This window comes from Lichenostomus cassidix, chromosome 2 (genome assembly GCF_008360975.1).
Source record: "Lichenostomus cassidix isolate B80296 chromosome 2, HeHo_3.0, whole genome shotgun sequence".
Lineage (NCBI taxonomy): Eukaryota > Metazoa > Chordata > Aves > Passeriformes > Meliphagidae > Lichenostomus > Lichenostomus cassidix.
Genome location: NC_139482.1, coordinates 17849138 through 17869219, shown reverse-complemented (window position 1 = coordinate 17869219; position 20082 = coordinate 17849138). Strand labels below are relative to the sequence as shown.

The following is a 20082-nucleotide window of genomic DNA, read 5'->3' as shown; positions in this document are numbered from 1 at the left end:
GTGTAACCATATGCACGTGGTAAAAAGGGCTCAGCCCTACCAGCTAATATTTCCTGGTCCCATCCTGCAAGTCAACCTGACATGTTTTGCCCTTTTCCGGTTTATATATCACTTAAATTTTTTATTCAGCCTTTTCTAGTGTAATGGTGACTCACCAGTCTCCACTAGCCAAATCTGTACCGTTTACACGTTTACAGTTACAAATATCTGCTCAAATGCCAGCGTAGTCCTCTTGGGTGAAGAAAAAAGAAGTCCTCTTTCTAGTGCGTCTGAAGTGCCTCGACGTTTCTGTCTTCACCTCACAGAAATAATTTACTCTGTAGGAAGGTCTTACAAACTAAACTCGCCACCGAAAATCCGGAGAAGGGACCTCAGAATGGCGTGAGTCCCTGCAGCCCCGAGCCAAGCTCAGGGAGAAAAAGGAGAGAACTCTTAATTCCTACGGTCTCTCTGACAGAGTTTTTGCTAAAATCAGGTAATAGCACAGCCCAACTTAAATTTGAAAAATAAACTATTCAAGGATGCAAATTAATTTTAGTAGAGGCTACATGTGGAGCTGGAGATTCTTCACTCAGTGTACTCTCTTCGAGAGAGCACTTCAGTTGCCTACCTCCCATTCACTCCCATTAACCTTTCCACGTTCAATGTCCTGGCTTCCAAAATCCCAGCGCTTCCAACTCTGATCCGTGGGAGAGTTTGCGCGGTGCTCTTCCCACCAAATGACTGGAGTCGTGCAAATACGGGATTAAAAACCCTAATTTCTGTAACCCTATGAATATCTCCTCAACGCCTTGAACAATTTGCCAGGCGTGTGGCAGGAGGAGCAGACCCTCCACAGGCAGCCGGGGCGACCCAACGCCCTGCCGACGGGCGCGGGGGGCAGCCGGGGGCGGTCCGACTGCAGCCCGGCTGACCCGCAGCCTCCGCGGGCTGTCCCGGGGCTCTCCCGAAGCCGGTGGGGAAGCCGCCGCACCACGGCACGGGAAGACCTCACCTTTTAATGGGCGTCGTGCAGTTTTAAACCGTAGTGGAACATCCTCGGCTTGACCAGCCGAGGCACAGCGGGGCATGAGCCGTCGAGGGGCAGCGAGCCCGGCGCTGGACGTGCCACCCAGTGCCTTTCCAGCCGGGGTGTCCTGCGGGGGTGACCCGGCAGCTCCCGGAGCTGAGTCACCTGTTGCCTCGCCCCGGCAGGGACGAGACCGAGCCGGGAAAACCCACACCCTCGGCACGGCTCACCCCACAAAAAATTCCAGGAGCAACTTCTTCCTTCCCAGTCTTGGGGAACATGATGCTTCCCCGCCCCGTTCCGGGCGTATTTCCGAGTGGATCCAAGTCTGAGATTAAAGAACACCCACCAGAAAGCGAAGGCACATTATTCATTTTGGATAACTGTTGTCTATTCCCCCGGTGTCCGGTTTATTTTTTAAGCTGACGTGTGCGGTAACGCAGTCATTACTAACACCACCCGCTTAAGGATACAGGTTTCCCACTAATGAGCACCCCTGCAGTAGGCAATGAAGTCTCACAACTACGTCATTTCCATAAATGATTTTCCGTCTTCAGTACTTTTGCGAGAGCTGGTGACATTTCCGTAGACCACATTTGCATGGTGTTTATTCCTCATTATTATTATTAACCATGTGAACAGACTTAGTATCAAGCAACGAAGTGTAACAGCAAGTCTTGGTGGAACTCAGGGTGGGTTTTGTTGTTCCTTATCCAAACATTAGACTTAATTAGACAGATAAATCAATTTATCTGTAATCGACACATCTGCTTTTTTATTTTTTAAAAAAAACCCAAAAACCTCTGGAAGTAATTAATCACCATTTGTTTATTTTTTATTTAACTTAGGAACAGAAATAAGTATAAAGAAATGTGTTTAACAGCTGTTCCCTTCTCAAGTACACATGGTGATAATTTCCCAAAATATTTTCTGTGGCAAACGACCTTCTCACCAATCTGATTTTATTTGTCTTCTTTATTTATAAAGAATAGCACATCGCCTGCTTAATTTGTTTGCTTAAAGAGGTATTTTTTTTTCACACTAAATACTCCTGGAAACACGTAGCTCATTTTAGACCATGATATTGTGTATGTTAGCCCCTCTCTTTTCAGCTGAGCAAACACAGACATTATATTTTTTTTTAATTTGGACTTCTCTCTTACACTTTTCTAAACTTTTAAAAGGCAGCTGAAGTAACTTCAGCCTTCCAACTTTGAGGTATGAGACAAAACTTTATATTAACTATCAGATAATATGTTTTTATAGAGTCAGCTGTCTGATTTTGTACATCTAGAGCTTTGCAGGACAAATTACCAACCTATGAAATTCTGAAGCCACTATGCAATAATGTGTGTCTACAGAAAGCGACATTCTTAATTGAATATTAACTCTGATTTTCTGTTGTGGATCACAATTTCACTTGGAGTAGCCTGATCGATAGCAGAGCTAACTATTACCTTCGTCCACGAGTATCCTGCCTCTTGGGAATCGTCCTCAAAAGATACTGAGAGAGATGTAGAGTCTACTTCTATTCAAACCTTGATAGCACTGATTTCATTTTCCAGCCCCATCGTTTGCATTAGTTGCTATACAGACCTCCAAGGTTGTGCTTACTCGTAGATGCAACCATGTCTTTGCCGACCGGTTATGGAGAGAATTATTGATAATTAGTCCTTATGGCCGGACACCAAGATGGGAAAGAGTGGAAGGCGGTGCGCGGCTTATCTGCCAGAATGATACGCTGTTGGGGGAAAAAAAAAAAAGTAACCCCCCGTATTATAGGGCACAGGAATAACTTGTGTCTGTGCCAGGCAGAGTGAGAGGGCTGCTGCAGGACCATCCTTCCCCTCCGTGCCCCTTCCCGCGCTGCTGCCCCTGCACGGAGAGAGCGGATGCTGCTCCCGGCCACCTGCGGCCGAGCGGGGCGGGGAGCTGCAGCTGCGCGGATCTTCTGCGCGGATGGGTGCGCTCGGGCGGATAACTGCGCTGTGTATTGTCTAAGAAAAGCCTTCCCTTCCACCGGGGCACGGCGTCTCTCCGGCCGCACTTCCCCCGTGGCTCCCGGCGGAGGCGGTGGCTGTAGCCCTTGGGCTCGCCACTGCGCGTCCGCGCTGCCCACACCGCCCCGGCGCCGCCGCGCTCCGCGGGTGGAGAGAGGCTCCGCGGCCTTGCGCGGGACAAGTTCATTCCCCGTGCAGTGCAAAAACCCCCTGCGTGGGTCGTCGCGGCGGCGTAAGGCAAGAGCGGAGATCCCCGAGGGGGAATCGCGTCGGCGGTGAGAAAGGAAAGAAAAAATTAAAATCAAAGGACTTCACTTCGCGAAGAATAAAGGCGCGACGGGGGGCGAGCATCTCCGAGCTGCCCTTTTTTTTTTCGTTTTGAATTTTTATTTTCTCTCCGCAGCCAGGGAGAGGAGGGAAGCGGAAGCCAGGCAGGTGGACCCCAGAGGACCTGCCGGGATATGCGTCGGATTCCGCCGGAGAGAGAGAGATTCTCCCTATCTGCCCACCGGGCCCTTGGCAAGTTGCGCAGCAGCGGAGCGGGACACGGGACGCGCCCCCGGCGGAGCAGCACATCCCACCGCTGCGCATCGGCGAGGCGGCCGCGGCGCCGCTCCCAAATGTCAGCGCGGGCGGGCAGGCCCGGGACCGGCCGTCCGACACCCCTCCGCCAGCCTCCGCTGCGCCAACGCGCCGCGGCTGTGGCCCGGACACGTCCCTGCGCGGAGCCTGGCACCGTCCGCGGGCGCTGCGCCTTCCCTGGCCATCGCCATCCTGCCCCGGCGCTCCCGGGAGCAGCAGCTGCCGGTGAGAGGTGAGTGCGTGCAGTCGCTGTACACTTTTCCATGTCACGTCGTGTTGATACACCCTATAGACGCTGTGTGTGTGCTACAGAGGTGACACAGCGGCGGTGTCCCCTCCGCGGAGCTGCCCGTCCGCACGCCCCGCGAACCTCCGTAGGTCCCGATCCCTACACCTGTACTGGCAAGGAATATGTAAAACACGCGTGCGACGCGCCGCCAGCCGGGCACAGCCCGCCGGGCCGCCGCTCGCCCCGTCCCGCCCCGTCCCGTCCCGTCCCGTCCCGTCCCGTCCCGTCCCGTCCCCTCAGGCACGGCCGAGCACGGCGCGCGGAGCCCCGCAGGGCGGAGCGGGCGGGCGCATGACGTCACGGCCCAGGCCCCGCCCCCGCCGCTCTGCTTCCGCCCGGTTGCCGGGGCGACGCGTCCACAGCGCGGAAATCCCCGCGGGCGCGGAGCCCGCCCGGCGCCGCCATGAGCCAGCGGCAGGTCCTGCAAGGTAGGCCGGGCCGCGGGCCGGGGCCGGGGGAGCTGGGCTGGCGCGGCGCTCGCCCGCCCGCTGACCCGGCGCCCCGGCGCTGTCGCCCGCAGTGTTCGAGCAGTACCAGCGCGCCCGGTCGCAGTTCGCGCAGGCGGTGGCCGACCTCGCCTCCCGCCCGCAGAGCGCCGACAGCCTCCAGAGCGCAGGTACGCGGGAGCCGGCGGGGCCGGGCCGTGCGCGGCCGCGGGGTTTTGCGCGCCCCGGGGAGAGCGCGGGGGCAGCGCGGGGCCGCCGCGGCCTTTCCAGGTCTGCTTTTTGTTATCGCCCTCCTCCCCCGTTGGCCGCTCAGTTTCCGGAGATTTTTTTCCAGTAGGATTTGGCCCCCAGCCCTGCTTGCCGAGTTCTCCTCGATGCGGTGGGAAACTAAGTCGCGCTGGGCAGCTGCAGGTGCCCCGCGTGTCTGTGCGGAGCTGCATGTCTCTGGCTGGGACCTCATGCTTCTTTCAAGGAAGATTTCTCAGTATAACCCTTTTCAAAATTTACTTCCTCACACTTTATGTAAAGTACAGACATTGGAATTCCCGGTGAAGCCAGCACTGAGTTACCAAGGAAATCCTACTTTTAGAATAAACTATTTTTACACTGGCTTTACAAGTTGTTCCTAAATTTTTCGATGCCTTCCGCCGGCAGATTGGCTCATTTTAGGAGGGATTTGCTTTTGTTATATTGGTGTCATGGGACCTCGTGAACCAAATTGAACATTTTTAGAAAGAGGAGCTGCGGGAGCACTTCTACCAGCTGTTGTGCTGCTGGCATCTGGCAGACCCACTCCGCTCGGCCAAAGTTCCTGAGCTTAAAAGAGGAGAAAGAAGTGCTTGGTAATGGATTACTTGAATGATAGTTTGAAAATGTGCTGTAGATCAGTGGTCGTTTGCCGTGTCATATTCATTAATTGATTATGTTTTGGTGTGTCTAGATTTTTTTTTAATACTTGTTTCCCAGATCTAGTAAAGCTGTCAGTCTTTTCTCAAATACAATGACATCTAACAAGCAAACGAAAAGAAAACCAATAGTGTAAATATTTACAACTTTCTGTTATTGTATTTACAACTATTTATTAAAATTGTTCTATTAAAAATTTATCACTTAAATTCTTGCTAAAGAAACATTTCCTTTCATTATGGGAGTGACACATTGACACCAGGCCTTTTGTATTACCTTGCTGTGGCTCTTGATTTTTTTTGTTTTGTTTTCCATCTTTTGGTGAGTTAATGCCATTGCTGTAGTTTATACAAGTGATCTCTGTTTGCCAAAGGGACATCTTGGCTATAGGAATAATTTATGCTTTATTTGTACAAGAGGTCCCTCTCTGTCCTTTTACAGTCCTGGTTTTAGCAGCTCCCGGAGAGAGATCCCAAACAGGCAGGCTTCTTGCAGCTCAGCATTTTGAAAATGCAGGAAGTTTCTATTTTAAGAAAGCAATCAAAGTGCCAAGCTAACTTTAATTGCATTGTATTTATTTTTAAAATAACTATTTTGATGTAATCTGGTTGGTAAGTTTACCTCAAAACTGATTTGTTGCTTGTGCAGAACAAATAATCTGTTCAGAGGCCTGAAACTTTCTTCTGCACACAGCTGGTGTTGGTCTGAAGGTTAATTTTGCAAGGATCAGGCTCTGGATAGTAATGTGGAAATGTACATTTGTGTAGATCATCCTACTTGGCTGTTTCTGGTTCTGAGCTGCTTTTCCATAGGCTTTCATTTTTCAGATGCTGGAAAAGAGGGGAATGTCTGCAAATATGGTTATTACAATTGATTTGGATGGCTCACAAATATTTTACCATCTTGCCCTCATGTGTCTTTAAAAATACTTTGTAGTTATATAATTGCAATGAGAGGTGTTCATTTCAGCCTTTTCTGGATGTGTTAGATACAAATTTTAAAACTGCCTCCTAAATTATATGTGGTTAAGTGTTTTTCTTCCAAACCTCCCATCAAATAAAATGTGATTTGGTCCTTTTATTAAAACACTTATACAAATATTTTGGGACATAGCTGTCTAGCAGATAACTGGTGTGCCTTTTATGGTCTTATTCTAGTGAGCACTGGAGCAATGATTTAAGAAAGATGTCTGTCTGTACTTGAATCTCTATAAATACATATTTAAAAGGATTTGGGCTTGTTTCTTATTCTGGTGAATAAGATTTCCAGCCATCCCTGTTTTAAGGAGACGAGGGAAGTCTTTGCTTGCTGTCATTTTACATTAGCTATAGGAGTCGGGGGCATCTTGCAGGGTTCTTTTGTTGGATCTCAAAAGCTGTAAGGGTTTACTCGCAGAAGTGGAAGGCAAGATTACAGTGACTTGAATTTGAACAAAATTAAGTCTTTAAAATGTGCTGTGAAGTACTCTTGTATTAATGGTCTCAGTTTATATTCCTGGAATAAGAATGAAAGATGAGTGCTCAAGGAATAAAGCATCTGATCCCATTTTAGAAGTTCTTTCGATAAATACTTAATGTCTTATAAGGAAAAGAAATACTAGTTTGAGACCTCATTCTTTGTGGAGGTGTCTCTGCACACCATGTTAACATGATAAAAGAAGGAAGTGTTGAAAAAGTGATTCTTTACCACGCTCTAAGCCCTGCTTTTGTGGTATTAAACCAGGTACAAGCAGTGGTATTGTTGGAAATTTGGAGTCTGCAGCCTGGAGGGGAGCAAGCAGCCAAGATCAGAGGTGAGAGTTCCTCACACTGGCTTGACTGTTGGGAAACCTTAAGGTACCGTTATTGTGGAGACTCCTATGTATGACCTGTAAGGAAAACTGGTGGGAAGCTGAAAAGAAGGTCAGAAGAAGGAAGACTACCTTTTCTTCGGGCATCTGTCTTCTGAGGCTTCTGTGTCTCATCAAGTTCTGGAGCTGCTTTTCCCATTGCGCAGAAATCTCAAAGATGTTGTAACCAGGGAGTTGGAATCTGGCTCTGGACTTTGACACATTTGTGTGGCACTGGCTCTCTCCTGGTCAGGAATGTCCTGGGGGGCTAGTGCCTGGGAGCTTAACAGCTTTCTGGTGGCAGGAAAGTGCAAGGAATGATCAGAGCTTCTTTTGTCAGAACTCGTTCCTGTGTGTTTTCCAACTCTCTGATTTGCTTTGATAAAGTTGTTCTTTATGATTAAATACTACCATGAGTAATTGCCGGATTTGTCATTTGAATGTTTAATTAGTGGATACTTGGGGAAAAAAGTCTGCTCCAAAACTCCTAAACCTTTTCCATTCCGTAACTACACATGTGAAACAATTACAGACATTTTATCAAGTCTTGTTTCTTGAGGGCTGCTGACTAATGGAAAAAGCTACTTTGATAGTAACGACTTTAAGTATACTCTTTAAAAATAAATCTATTCATTTGGCAGCTACTGCTTTCGAAGTTTGGTGCTGAAATTCATTACTCAGCTCCACACCCCCTCATCCTTCCAAAATTTAAAATCCCGGAAACAGGCTATTTTCAGTTATAATGGCAGATGAACTAGAGCTCTTGCTCTTGCACAGAGATTTAGGCAGCTGCCTGTCTTTTAAAAGATTTAGGTGAAAATCTGAAGTGGTTCTAGTATATTTATAAGAGTGGTAGTCACTGAGGGTCTAATTCTTCGTTCTTTTCCTTGTGAAGTGCAGCTCTCTGTAAATAAACAACCCCTTAGAAACTGCATTTTGTTTTGATTTATTTGGAGGCATTTACAATTCAGGATTAATACATGTATCAGAATATTTACATCTGGACATTTTTTAAAATTGATTATTTAATTTTTTTTTATTTATTTATCTTTCGTTAGGACATATGGTGATGAGAATGTTGCTTTTCATATGTGAGTTATTTAAGGCTATCATTGTGATTGAGAAACAGTTTAGTCTTGCAACTTTGACTTTAATGATATTACAAGATCAGCTCTTTAACCCCTTTCTTGGGGCCAATCACATTCTTAAGCATAACGGCTGTGGAAGTTATAGGGAAAGCTGAGTATGGAACATGTAAAACCAAATCTGAAGCTGTGTGGTGCAGCAGCCTGTGTGCTGGGCCCTGCACACCTGGGTTCCCTTCACATTGCTGCTGGGGTATTTTTATCATCTTGGGCAGGTAACTTCAACTGCCATTCCTCTGCCTTGCTGACTTGGTGGCCAGTCTGCACAGTTCCAGGAAAGTTCCAAAATGTCACTGCAAATGAAGATCCCCTCCCAGTGAATCCCTTCCAACTGTCCTTTCACTCCATCAGCCCACAGCCCTGAGCCCAGGTCTCCCTTCCACTATGCCTGGTATCAAGCTGCTTCTCAGGCCTTATACTTCATGACTGAGCCCTCTCCTTCTCTTTTATCTCTGGGCATTTCCTCCTGTACCTGTTCCTCACAGTTCATGTTGGCAAGAGGCTAAAGCCTGGAGGCAGTGCTTGTCTGAATCAGACTAGGGCTCCACCACCAGCCCTTGTGGCATGGCAGATTCCCCCCTATTTTGCGGTCTGTTTTTGTGTAGGTAAAGGGTGATGTCATCAATATTAGTTCTCTCCTGGCTCCAGGAGCTGGTGACAAGTTTTAAAAGCTGTATTTCCAGATCTCTGGGTTGGTCTTAGGAACCTTTATTTTTAAGAAAAAGCTGTTCAAATTCATTTCCCTCCTCCAACTACGTTGAGTCTTTTTGCCCATGCTTTCCTCAACTTTTCTTTCTGATGTATGTATTTTAAATGTACCTTTTTTGAAAGTGACAATTGGACACTTGGCCCAGTGTAATTACAATCAGACTGTGGGAAGGGATTTTAGGATATAGTTCCATATTTTATATAATATCAAAGAATGTGCATTGATAGCACAGTGCTTAATAGAAAGCCTAGTGAGAGCATTTGGACCTTGCAAGTGGATGTGCATGGACAGACTCCAGTGCCTCCATGTAGCCAGTTTCAACACTGGGGTTCACATACCCTCTTTTGTAAAGGATACACACAGCTTTGGGTTGGTGTTTTATTTTTCCTTGGTTTTTTTTTTTGGTTTGTTTTTTGTTTTTATTTTGTTTGTTTGTTTTATTTGGTTTGTTGGGTTTTTTGTTGTTTGGTTGGTTTAGTTTTGTGGGTTTTTTAAAATTATTTCTATTTTGTGTTAAAAGCCTTACTGAGCTTTAGCATCAGGAGAAGTGGGAGAGGATTATGCAATATGGCATGGAAGGCAAAAGGCTGTCTTTGCAGTTGTAGTTCAGGTGTGGAGAATGGCTTTCCCTAAGGCTTGATGACATGGTGGTGCCTGATGAAGGGAAGAAGGAAGCTGCTTTAAGGAAAGTACAAGAGATATGACAGAGGAGAAAATAAATGCAGCTGGAGCTGGAGGATTGACTTTTTCTGTAACTCAATCAACTGAAAGATCAACTGCTTCAGGATACCTCCTCTTCTCAGTCTCCTGACCTGTCTGGAAATTTGCAAGTAAAATGTCAAACCCAGAATTTTTTAGAAATTTCAGTCTCATCTTAGCGAGTGGACATTAAAAAGAAGCAGCTCCCTGTGACCACCTTGGTTTTGGAGTGTCTGTGCATGATTGCCAGACACAATCTGGCAATGGTGGCCACTAATAGCCCTGTAAGGGGTATTTTCAGAAATTTGTCCTCTTGTAACAGGATTAGTTCTGCTTCATTAATGCAGAAACAGGGTCTGGCATCTAAGGAGGAGAAACTTACTGTTCCTCGATCCTTCAGGAATCTTCAGTGATACTGTCAAACTGAATCTGCATTATGTCCCACACCATCTGGTAGTTGCTGTACGAATTACTTGATTACCCAGTCTCTGTTACCAAACTGTATTTATGTTCCCTTTGATCTTTGAAGGATTGTAGTTGTGCTGTGCATGGAACTGTCACAGTGAGGAGTCCCTTTTCGTGACGAGTCACACTTGAGCAGTATGTACTTGAGACTTGCATACTCTGCTGTCTCTGGAAGAGGCTGTGTCAAGATGAGTGTGTGAAAATTCTCTCTCGCTGCTCTTCTGGGAAATTTGTTCTAAGTAGGAAACTTAAAACTCACTGCTATGCAGCTCCTAGAAAAGGGTAGTTGAAGATAGGGTGTTGGGGTGAGGCAGAAATAAATTTCTATTTTATTTCCTTGTTAAGTCAGCTGAATTTGACATGAGGAGCTCTGAAAAATTAAGCTGGTATGATGAATCTTTGAGTGCTAGTGTTAGCTCCGTGAATGTTCTAAATGTAACAGGTAGTGCACAAAAATGAGAAGATGTTATCTTGGTCCAAAGCATAAATTAGCAGGACAGCATCTTCAAGACAAGACTGTGTCCAGAGACAACAGTAGTGTAGAATGACTTTTTTCCCACATTTTAAGCCTGAAATTATTTTTCCTTTAAGGAAGGAGGATAAGGTAGGAGTAGTCATCCTCAGATGTAGCAATGGAAAGAATTTCCAACTAGTGATATTTCTCTGATTTGTGACTAGTCAAGTTTGACAAGGATTTGATGGGGATGTGAGGAGGGTGAAAGTATTCTGCATGAATTCCAGGTTGCTTTCCCCAAGAAATCAAAGTTGCCAAGCAAAGATTGCTATCTCCAGAACAGTGACTGTTTGTTTGCCACAGAAACTCAGAATGAAAAAATTGGAACCTGCTGCTGCCCTGAGTGATTTTTTTTTTGTTTCCCAGATAGGCAGCAGCCTGCACTAGCTTGCTAAAAGAAAGTGTATCAGGCCTGTATGTAGCAGCTCCACTTGAGAAGTGTGTGTTAAGAGTGATTCAGCTTCTAAAGTGTGTCATTCTTTGAAACAAATTTGAGTGGGAAACTGAGGATAGAAAGGGGAATAGTTCCTTGTCCAAGGTCAGTCAAGGTTCTGTGATGCAAGAGAGAATATTTGGCAGTAATTCTCTGTTACTCAGTTTCTGAGTGCTAGTGGGAACTCTTCCAAAACAAATCTAGTCCAATAGTCTAAATGCCTTATTTTGTAGTTTACTTTCTGTGTGGTTGCTTTTGAATTAGAGTTAATGAATTTCCTACTTCTGTCACAACAGACTTATTTAGAAGAAGACCAAAGAGTTCTAAAGTTTTCAGCAGCAAGACACTGCTACTCCCTGATCTGTATGGCTCTATTTGCTTGAGTGAATGGTCAAGATAAAAGGAAGTTGTTGGAAGGTTCTTGCCTATTTTCCTGCTCTAAGTAATGTTAAATACATTTGAATTTAATTAAAAATGCTGATAGGAATCCTGGCTTGGACCTCTTTGGAGGAGTAGACTTTGCTGTAAACAGGATAGATGAAAGGAAGAGATCAAATAGAGGAGGTCACCAAATACAGCTGTCTCTGGAACAAAGAGCTGGGTTGGGCTCAGTGCAGGAAAGCCTTATCCTGTGTCAGGCACATCTGTCCTTTTCAGCACTATGCTCAAAAGTCATAGAAGGAAAGGTTGGATATCTTGGCTTTCCTATTGGTGTTTTAGTGGAGACTACAGAATCTCTATATAGCTGTTTTTACACTGTCAGAATTAATTCTTTTTTTCATAAGTGCTGTAAAGAAAGAAATACTAGGTTTGCTGAAGATGCAAAAATGATGACAATGGTGAAAACTCCCCAAGCAGTTGGTCTTGCAGAGTAGTTGGAGGTGGTGGAAAGCATTTTGACACAGAGAAAGAAAGCAGTTTTAAGAGAAGGTGGGAAGCTTTTAATTATGTTCAATACACAGGCATAATCTAGGCCTATACACTTCTTTCAAATCTCAGTTAATTTGATGTCGATATAAGGCTTGTACAGCAACAGGAATTGATTTTCCTTTGTCTTGTTCCTCTCAAACTCTTTCCATTATAATTATTTGTCAACTGTGTCTTCTTACATTCAAATGTAATTTTAAGAAAATATAGTCTCCCTAAAGACCAGCACAGTTGCTATTATTTCTAAACATGTTTGTTTCTTTCTAACCCTCTTCTAGCATCTTGTGTTCTTTCTTCAAACAGTACCTCCCATTTAATTTTTCATCTCATTCCTCACTAAAAGTTGTACCAGTTAAAGTAATTAGCAGTAGAACATTTTGTGCTGATGCTTAAATGTCATCACCAAACTTTACATGGTTTATACTGTCATGAGATGAGAGGCATTGGTCACGGGGAGGCATGCTGCTTGGAAGCATTTTCAGATTCAAGGCTTTTTGGGCTCTTCTAAAAGTGAAAGCTGTATCAGCTGATCTTGAAAATACGAATTATATAGATCTCACACTTGGAACAACTCAAAGCATACATGTATGGAAACCTTGTTAAATGTGATTTTACATTTTGCAGTGCCTGGGTATGTCACAAAGGTCAGAAACATGTCATATGGTCTGGACCTAGCTCTTGGGTAAAGTGGTTCTAGTCTTTTTAAATTTCACGGGATTTGAGACCATCAGAATTGAACTGTCTGACACATCCTGGCTTAATGTCCCAGCCATCAGGCTCTTGGCTTTTTTAGGGTCAGGACACTGCATGCTAAAGTTTTCCATTCCCTTTCCCACAACCACTTCCAACAGTCTCTTTTATATTAATAAAACTACTTTCCCCCCTTTCTTTTTTTCTTTTCTATTTATGAATATTTTTGTTTTCGTGTTATCTCAAGTTAAGGGCTCAAATGTAGTATCTGTACAGTAAATACTAGTGAACTACTTTTAACTGTTCCTGCTTCACTGAAATACCTTCAGTGTAGATAGTAAAAACAGTGTGAGGTTCCCTTAGGAATTTCAGCAGCTGTTTGATGATGCAACTGATGTTAGAGGGAAGAACAAGAAAATACCCTCCCACAGAGGGTGCAGATGACTGGCTAGAAGATAGCAGATGATACATTGTGTTGACCCCAACTCATATGTTTGTTTTTATTTTCAATTTGTCATATAAAGTATGTAGTGGTTTTTGATATGAAACATAACTTGCTAGTGAGACCATACCTGTTGTGGAGAGTTTGTGAGGAGATGTCACTATGATGACCACATTCTGCACAGTACCACATGAACTCACATTGATCTTACAATACTGATCTTACAATCTATGTTTTGTCATTCGGTATAAAGGAGGCCTCTTTCAGCTCCCAGTGGGTTTAACAGAAGGATAAGCAGGCCCCAGCTATATTACAGACCTCTTTCCATAGGTTCAGTTTACTTTTCTGCTTTTGTTATGTGTCCCCCCGAAACCTGTGTTATTTTGCCTTGTGAACATGCTGGGAGGGTGTATCTCTCATGACAGTGCAACTTTTGTCTGGAGCATTGACCTTCCTACAAATTTGTTACTGGATAGCATGGCCTCCATGGTTAGTTTTTGTGTGTCCTCCTTCTCAGCCCCTGCAGAGCCATATATAAATGATTTGGCTATTTTCTTCTTGCTAGGAGCAATTTGGTTTGGATGTAAAATAAAGGTGAGAATTCTACCGTTGCTCAACTTACTTTTTTCTTTTCAGGGAAAGAAGTATGCTACGGGTGTAACTTGTTATAGCCTTTGGACTATTCCTTCCTCTGAGGTCTTCAGCTTTGCCTTGTACTAGGGTGCCTGTTGAGCACTGGGGGTTTGTTACTTGCCATTAGGCAGTGATGCCCCTGTTGTGGGACTGTCACACCAAAAAGCCTTTGTTCAGTGCTAATAACTATAGGAGCCCTTGAGAAGGGAAGTCTTACTTTCTTTCACTCTCAGTCAACTAGATCTTTGTATTTGTGAAAAAATGAAGTGGAAAAGACTGAGAGAGCTGATATGAAGACACGTGTAGCTCTGAGTGTTCAGTGTTCTGTTGTAGCACATCTCCATTTTCAGAGACCTCTGCTTTCTGGCTGAGGTATAAAGCTCCAAAGTGTTAATTCATGCAGCTGACTTCTACAGGGACAGCACATTTGACGGATCACAATAAAAGTAGTTTTCCCTTCCCAGACCTTACAAATCACATTTTTAATGTAACCATTTGTATCTCATTTCTATCCCTACCGAAGAGTCTTAGTTTAAGAGCTTCCACACACAGATTGGTCATCTTTGATCATCCTTGTTTCCTTTCACTGAACCTTTTTCAGTTCTACATGAGTGGAGGGTATTAAATTGTAGGATACTGATGATCCCTGCTTGGCTTCTACCCCTTTCCAAGTAATCCTGAGCACTCTGTATACTTCTGTGGGTAAAGTTTCTTCTCTACTACTGGGCAAGAGCTGGGATCTTTATGGAACTGTCTGTTCTAACATTGAGATCTTTCTCCTGGTTGGTAGTAATCTCTTTGGGGTCCATCACTGCATGTGTGAGGTTGGAGTTGGGTTCCCTACATGAGCTCCATTTCACTTGCCATTTTGTCATCCAGTCATTCAGTTTGTAGCTTCTTACAGTTTTCCTCACTGCTACTTTCATATTCTTTATGCTTAGCTGATACACTGTGAACTCATCAGTGAAAACACATAATAAATAATAACACTATAAGAAAATCTACAACTCTTCTATGTGGAGCATAATATATTATGGGTATTGGTCTGCAAATCAGTCATTGCTTATAACAGATGAAATGTAATTTGGTGTAATTCAATATAGAGGTTCTGCTGGCATGATGAATGAGGGACATGCCAATGTCTTCTCACCAGGATCTCCAGATGGAGTTTCCTGTGCACATGGTAACACGTGCATTTGAATATGTTTGAATATACCTTATTTTCTCGTGTAAACTTTAAGACATATTTTGTAGATATTTGAATACATCTTATTTCTACATGTGATTTTTTTTATATTTCAGAATTGTTTTGTACCTATGAAAAATGGGCAGAAACATTGCTATATGTCAGCAGTGCTAACCAAGTGTCAGCTCCATGTCAGTGGAACACCTGGATTTCCTACATGTTTTTATTACCTGGAAGAGTAATTTAATATGTTTTTATGAGCAAAGGCAAATGTTTTAAAAAACTTCTGCTTACCAAATCGGCTTTTCTCTCCATGCCGCAATTCAGGTGTAGTGTGTTTGCTGAGACCTCTTTTGCTGGATGTCGTCCCAAGTATTCGTCAGACTACTGCCTTGGCTCTTGGGAGACTTGCTGAATGTGACGTGGACCTTGCAGAGACAGTTGTGAAAGGAGACATTCTTCCACATCTCATATGTTCATTGCCTGAGGAGAATGTAAGGCATGATTGTTCTCTTAAGTAATTTTTTTTTTTTTACTATTACACAGGGAAAGGGAAATCTTTCTGTCTCAGCATCTGCTGTTATTCTAATAGGACATTAAATGTTCTGAAGTCAGAGCAGCATGTATGTTTGAACCCCTGAGAGATCACTGTGTACTGTATGCCTAAGTCTGACTTCAAATAAGCTTGACTTTAAAATATCATATTACCGTTTAATGCACTATAGGAACTACATTCATTGCACTGTAACATTTTTAAAATGTTGAGTGATGCTTTGTAAAAGGTTCCTCTTCAAAAAGGCGACAGTTTGGAAGCTGTGGTGATAATTGACTAGGTTTTGTCGATAATACCGGACACTTGTAAAATACATATAAAAACCCTGAACTTCTGTAGTGAAATACTTAATATCTCCAAACACAGGCTTTTGGAAATCTGTAGCATGAGAAATAACAAATCTCTGACACAGGAAAATATGCTGAAAGGTTTTTATCTTTATATTTGTCAAAACCAAACAAAGTACAGTCACAACTGCAAATCTGGTGGTCTCTTTCATTCCCTTCCTCACATTTTTCTTCAAGCTTTGTGTCTCTTTCAGCTTTTATTTTCCAATGATGCTGACCTAGATTAACAGAAATACTTTCAAGTGAGGTTCCTAACAGCTGGAAACTGACAGCTAAAGGGTTAAGTGCACTGATACCACAACCATACTTAGGCTGCAGCTTTGATTTAGGAAAAGTTGGTTTTCAATGGAAATATAATTTGGAAGACTATATGTTTTCATTTTCAATCTTTTGAGGAAAACAAAGATGTAAGTGTACTCACTGCATACTTTTTGTGCATATAGAATCATTGCCTGCCTATACAATTAATATTGCAAAAGGAAAAGCTAAAGAAAAACTTTGATGGCAAGACACTGGTATAGTATGAAAAGAAAGTAAAGATTTTAACTAGACCAGGTTATAAGCATTTTGGTTATTTTCTTTCTTTTTTTAAGGAAAGATGCAGAACAAAACTCTACCCTCTGCTGGTTTGGAAACTACCCCCTGCTACAACTTGAAATCCTCACTAAATTAGCTTGAATACCCTGAGATAGCTGAAATTAGGGGAAGCAGCAGCAAGACTTGTGTGAGGTCATGGAAAGCCTACTATGCCTTGGTGACTGAGGGCAGGTGAAGGAAACTCATCCAGTTCATGCAGAGTTTAGCAAGCAGACCGTTTGTCGCTTCCCACAGGCAAAAAAACCTTTTCTATTCCACTCTCAGTGTATCAACATCTATATTTAAGGATGAGATTATTTGAGCACACAATGAATACTATTTCTTTTATGGAGATTTATGGAGAGTGGTCACAGGGTAACATCCCAGATCAATGTTTTATCAATTAAACTGAGCAAAATTCAATTTTACAGTGTTCTGACTGTGCCTGTGAATATGGTTTGTTTGTAAATAGTGTGTTTTGAATAATGAAAACAAAGAAGTGTTTTTCTTTGCCAGGAGCATAATTACTTAACAGAAATAACATACTTATATTTATACAGACACAGACTTATGTAAACAACTGTGGATCCATAGAGTTCAGCAAAACTTATAGTAACTTACATTAAGGATTTGACCATTTGTCTGTACTATTTCCCTTAACTTCTGTTTCCCCTAAAAGAGGTTGAATGCTTTGCTTGTAAATTCTGTTTAATGTATCTGCTTGTAGGCCTTAACTTAGAAGACTGGATTTTTGACAATAAGGAATTATGTCAGTACTGGTAAACTAAGGAAGGTCAGAGTATGTGTGGGAGCTCTGGAAGATGACTGTGCTCATTAATCATTAGCATGCTCTCTGATGTGGTTTTACCCAATGCCAGCCATCAAACTACTTGACAATGCTTGGACATGGTTTAAGGGATAGCACAAGGCAGGGACAGTTTCCAGTAGCATAGGTGAGGCTATTGTACTTTGAGGAAAGAGAGTTTAGGTGGATGGATGTGTTATGCTGTGTCACCTTCCTTTAGGGCCAGGGAGTGGGTCTGGGTACATTTAACTTCCTGGGGCCCATTGCAGGTACTGCTCTGTTGCCATAACTTAGTGCTTTAGATCAGGCTTTTGAAGGTGTTTGGGCACCTTACAGGATGCACAAAAGCACTCACGTGGTTCTTTGTTTTTCTGGACTTGATCCAGAAGGGATGTGGGCTGTTCATTGTTTAAATTTTGGGTACCTTGACAGTAGGAGTAGCACTGTAAAGTGCCCAGGCTCCCTATGCAGAGCAGGGAGGAATCAAGCATCTTGGGATGAGACCAAAGCCAGCTGGCATACGGAAAGAGAGCCCTCTAGAGCTTGTCCATAGGGGTGATCTGTCAATGCCCGGGCTGGAGGGCATACTCCAGGCACACAGACACAGCAGTAGGTCACTTGTGCCCCCATGAGTCTTGCCCCTTCCCATGGGAGGGGAACTGTCTTTCTCGCAGCATGGTTTTCTCTGGCCAGAGTGCTTTAGCTGGGCTCTGGATTTTGAAGCTGTAAGGCAGTAGAAGAAACTTAATCTTCAGCTTTCACACCCTACCAGTGGCTATAAAACTGCAGGAGACTGAAATGTGACTTTTTGAGGGAAGACTTAACGGTGCTTTTAGAAGAAATCAGTGCTGCAGTTTACATGGGAACCCCATGATGTGTGCACTGTTGTGTATTATATATGCATGCTGAAAACATGTATTTGGTCCAGCACTAAAGGCGATGGACAGAATTGAGACAAAAGCTTAGACTTTGCTTGCTCTTATGACAGAAGTGCCAAGGTGCTTAGTCCTGTTTAAAGTGAGCTTTTTCTGGACATACGCAGAAGTAAAATTGCAGGATGCTTGGTCGAAATGGAGGGTTATTCAGTATTGGGTGTTTGTGGGATGGGTTTTCAGTATCCTAGCTGTGAGTTTTAGTCAGTATTTAGGCATTTCAGGATTCAGATCATAAGCTCTTTTATTTGATCTAGTTCTTTCTGTCTCAGTTTCCTGTTTGCAAATGTAAGCAATGTTTTCTCATCGGGATGTTACAGATGGGTAGAATTATTTTAGGAGCTTGCCCTGCATAACTTGTGTAATCTGGTTAAATATGTTAAGAGTTACTGTTTTTGCAGCTCTTGTTGTTCACTACCCACTTAAATTTATCTAGACTACTATCTTTTTCCCTTATCCTCTTAGCTCTGACTTTTTCTATTTGTTTATGCACTTACTGCAGATTTGAGATCATGAGCTGTCCCAGAGAACTGTTGGTTCATTGTGTGATGTCTAGTGGTCCTGATTTGGATCTGTATGAGATATTACTGCTACTAAAAAAGTCTAATTTAGGCATGTCTGTATTATATAATGCTTTGAACTTCCTAATGTTAGTGAAAGTTTGTTTGTTTGTTTCTGATTTGTCCAGCGTTACTTCAAGAAAACAGTTGCATTTGTGCTACGAGCAGTTGCTAAACATTCTCCGCAGCTAGCTCAGGCAGTAGTTCAGTGTGGAGCACTGGAAATGCTGATTAATAGCTTGGAAGATTTTGACCCTGGAGTCAAAGAAGGTGCAGCTTGGGCGCTTGGGTATATTGCCCGACACAATCGAGGTAACAAGTTTCACATGTGTTATCTTTTAGCTTAATGTTATGTGATAATTATAATAAACTGCATTATTTTGTTAAACAGAACAAGATGCTTTTCCTTCTCTACTGTTACAAAATTTTAAATTTGGGGTAAAACCCTAATGTAACTGTACCATTCCAGCAATGCTGTACCTTTTTGTGGGAAACCCTTTTGTGGCATACCTGACGCCAGCAGTGCTCAGTTATGAGAGGTGCTTTAAGAGGAGATGTGTTGGGCCTGTGGCCAGGAACAGACACTCTGCTTTATTCCTCTTCATGAAGAGATTTCTGAATCTTTATATATTGTGTATTACTGCAGAATCAAGTTTCTTTTGCTTCACATTAGTTCTTATTTTGTATACACAGTAGAATGGAGAAGCCTGGGGAGAAGCAAGTTTCATTCAGCTTACAGAAGTGTCTGCAGGATAAATAGGCCAAATTTATTGCACTGACTATGTTATCATTAGCCAGTAGACCACACTACTCTCTGAGAGTCAGGAATAGATCCTAGGAATCCAATATTGAGCAGTTCACTGCTGTCTCACAGGCAGTTGTATAACTCACTGGTGGTGTCATGTTCCTATTTAAAAGCTGATCCACGTGGTTGATGGTTCTTTTACCAGCTATTTATATAGTTCAAGTAAAAGTTTAGAGCTGTGAATGAAAGAACTGAGGGAAGAAACTGCTGGCTGGAAGGGGTGTGAGAAATGGTTACTGTTGATATTGTTTAAACTAATTTTAGGATCATAACGTTAACTCATGGTTTTATATTTGGTTTTGGCCCTAAAATGTACATGGACTGATTTTGGAAGTTATTTTCTTTGTTTTTTAATCAATACAGAATGTTGGACTGCAGAAGGCATGGGGAATTCCCCCTTCCCACTTAGAGGGTTAGCTTACTGGGACAGTCTCCAAAGTTGTTAGCACCTGTCTAACAGACTGCATTTTCTGGGGAACAAATTAATTCTTGGGACACCTCTCTGGTAAAGATCTTTTGTCTTTTGGTCACCAGGATTGAATTCCACCCTTGGTGGAAAATAATTATTCCTTCCATCTGAAAGGTATTTATTTAAATATTA

The 20082-nt window shown here is 43.2% G+C and overlaps 1 protein-coding gene across 1 annotated transcript in view; it reads left to right on the top strand.

Moving 5' to 3' along the window:
• The first annotated feature begins 3031 nt into the window (after positions 1–3031).
• The window catches only part of SPAG6 (sperm associated antigen 6), a 37649-nt gene continuing 20598 nt past the window's right edge, over positions 3032–20082 (top strand). Inside the window, exons 1-4 of the mRNA XM_085050541.1 lie at positions 3032–4308; positions 4401–4496; positions 15231–15397; positions 18805–18988. Of these exons, the coding sequence (XP_084906667.1) occupies positions 4284–4308; positions 4401–4496; positions 15231–15397; positions 18805–18988 (472 nt within the window). The 5' untranslated portion in view covers positions 3032–4283. The remainder of the gene's footprint in view (positions 4309–4400; positions 4497–15230; positions 15398–18804; positions 18989–20082) is intronic.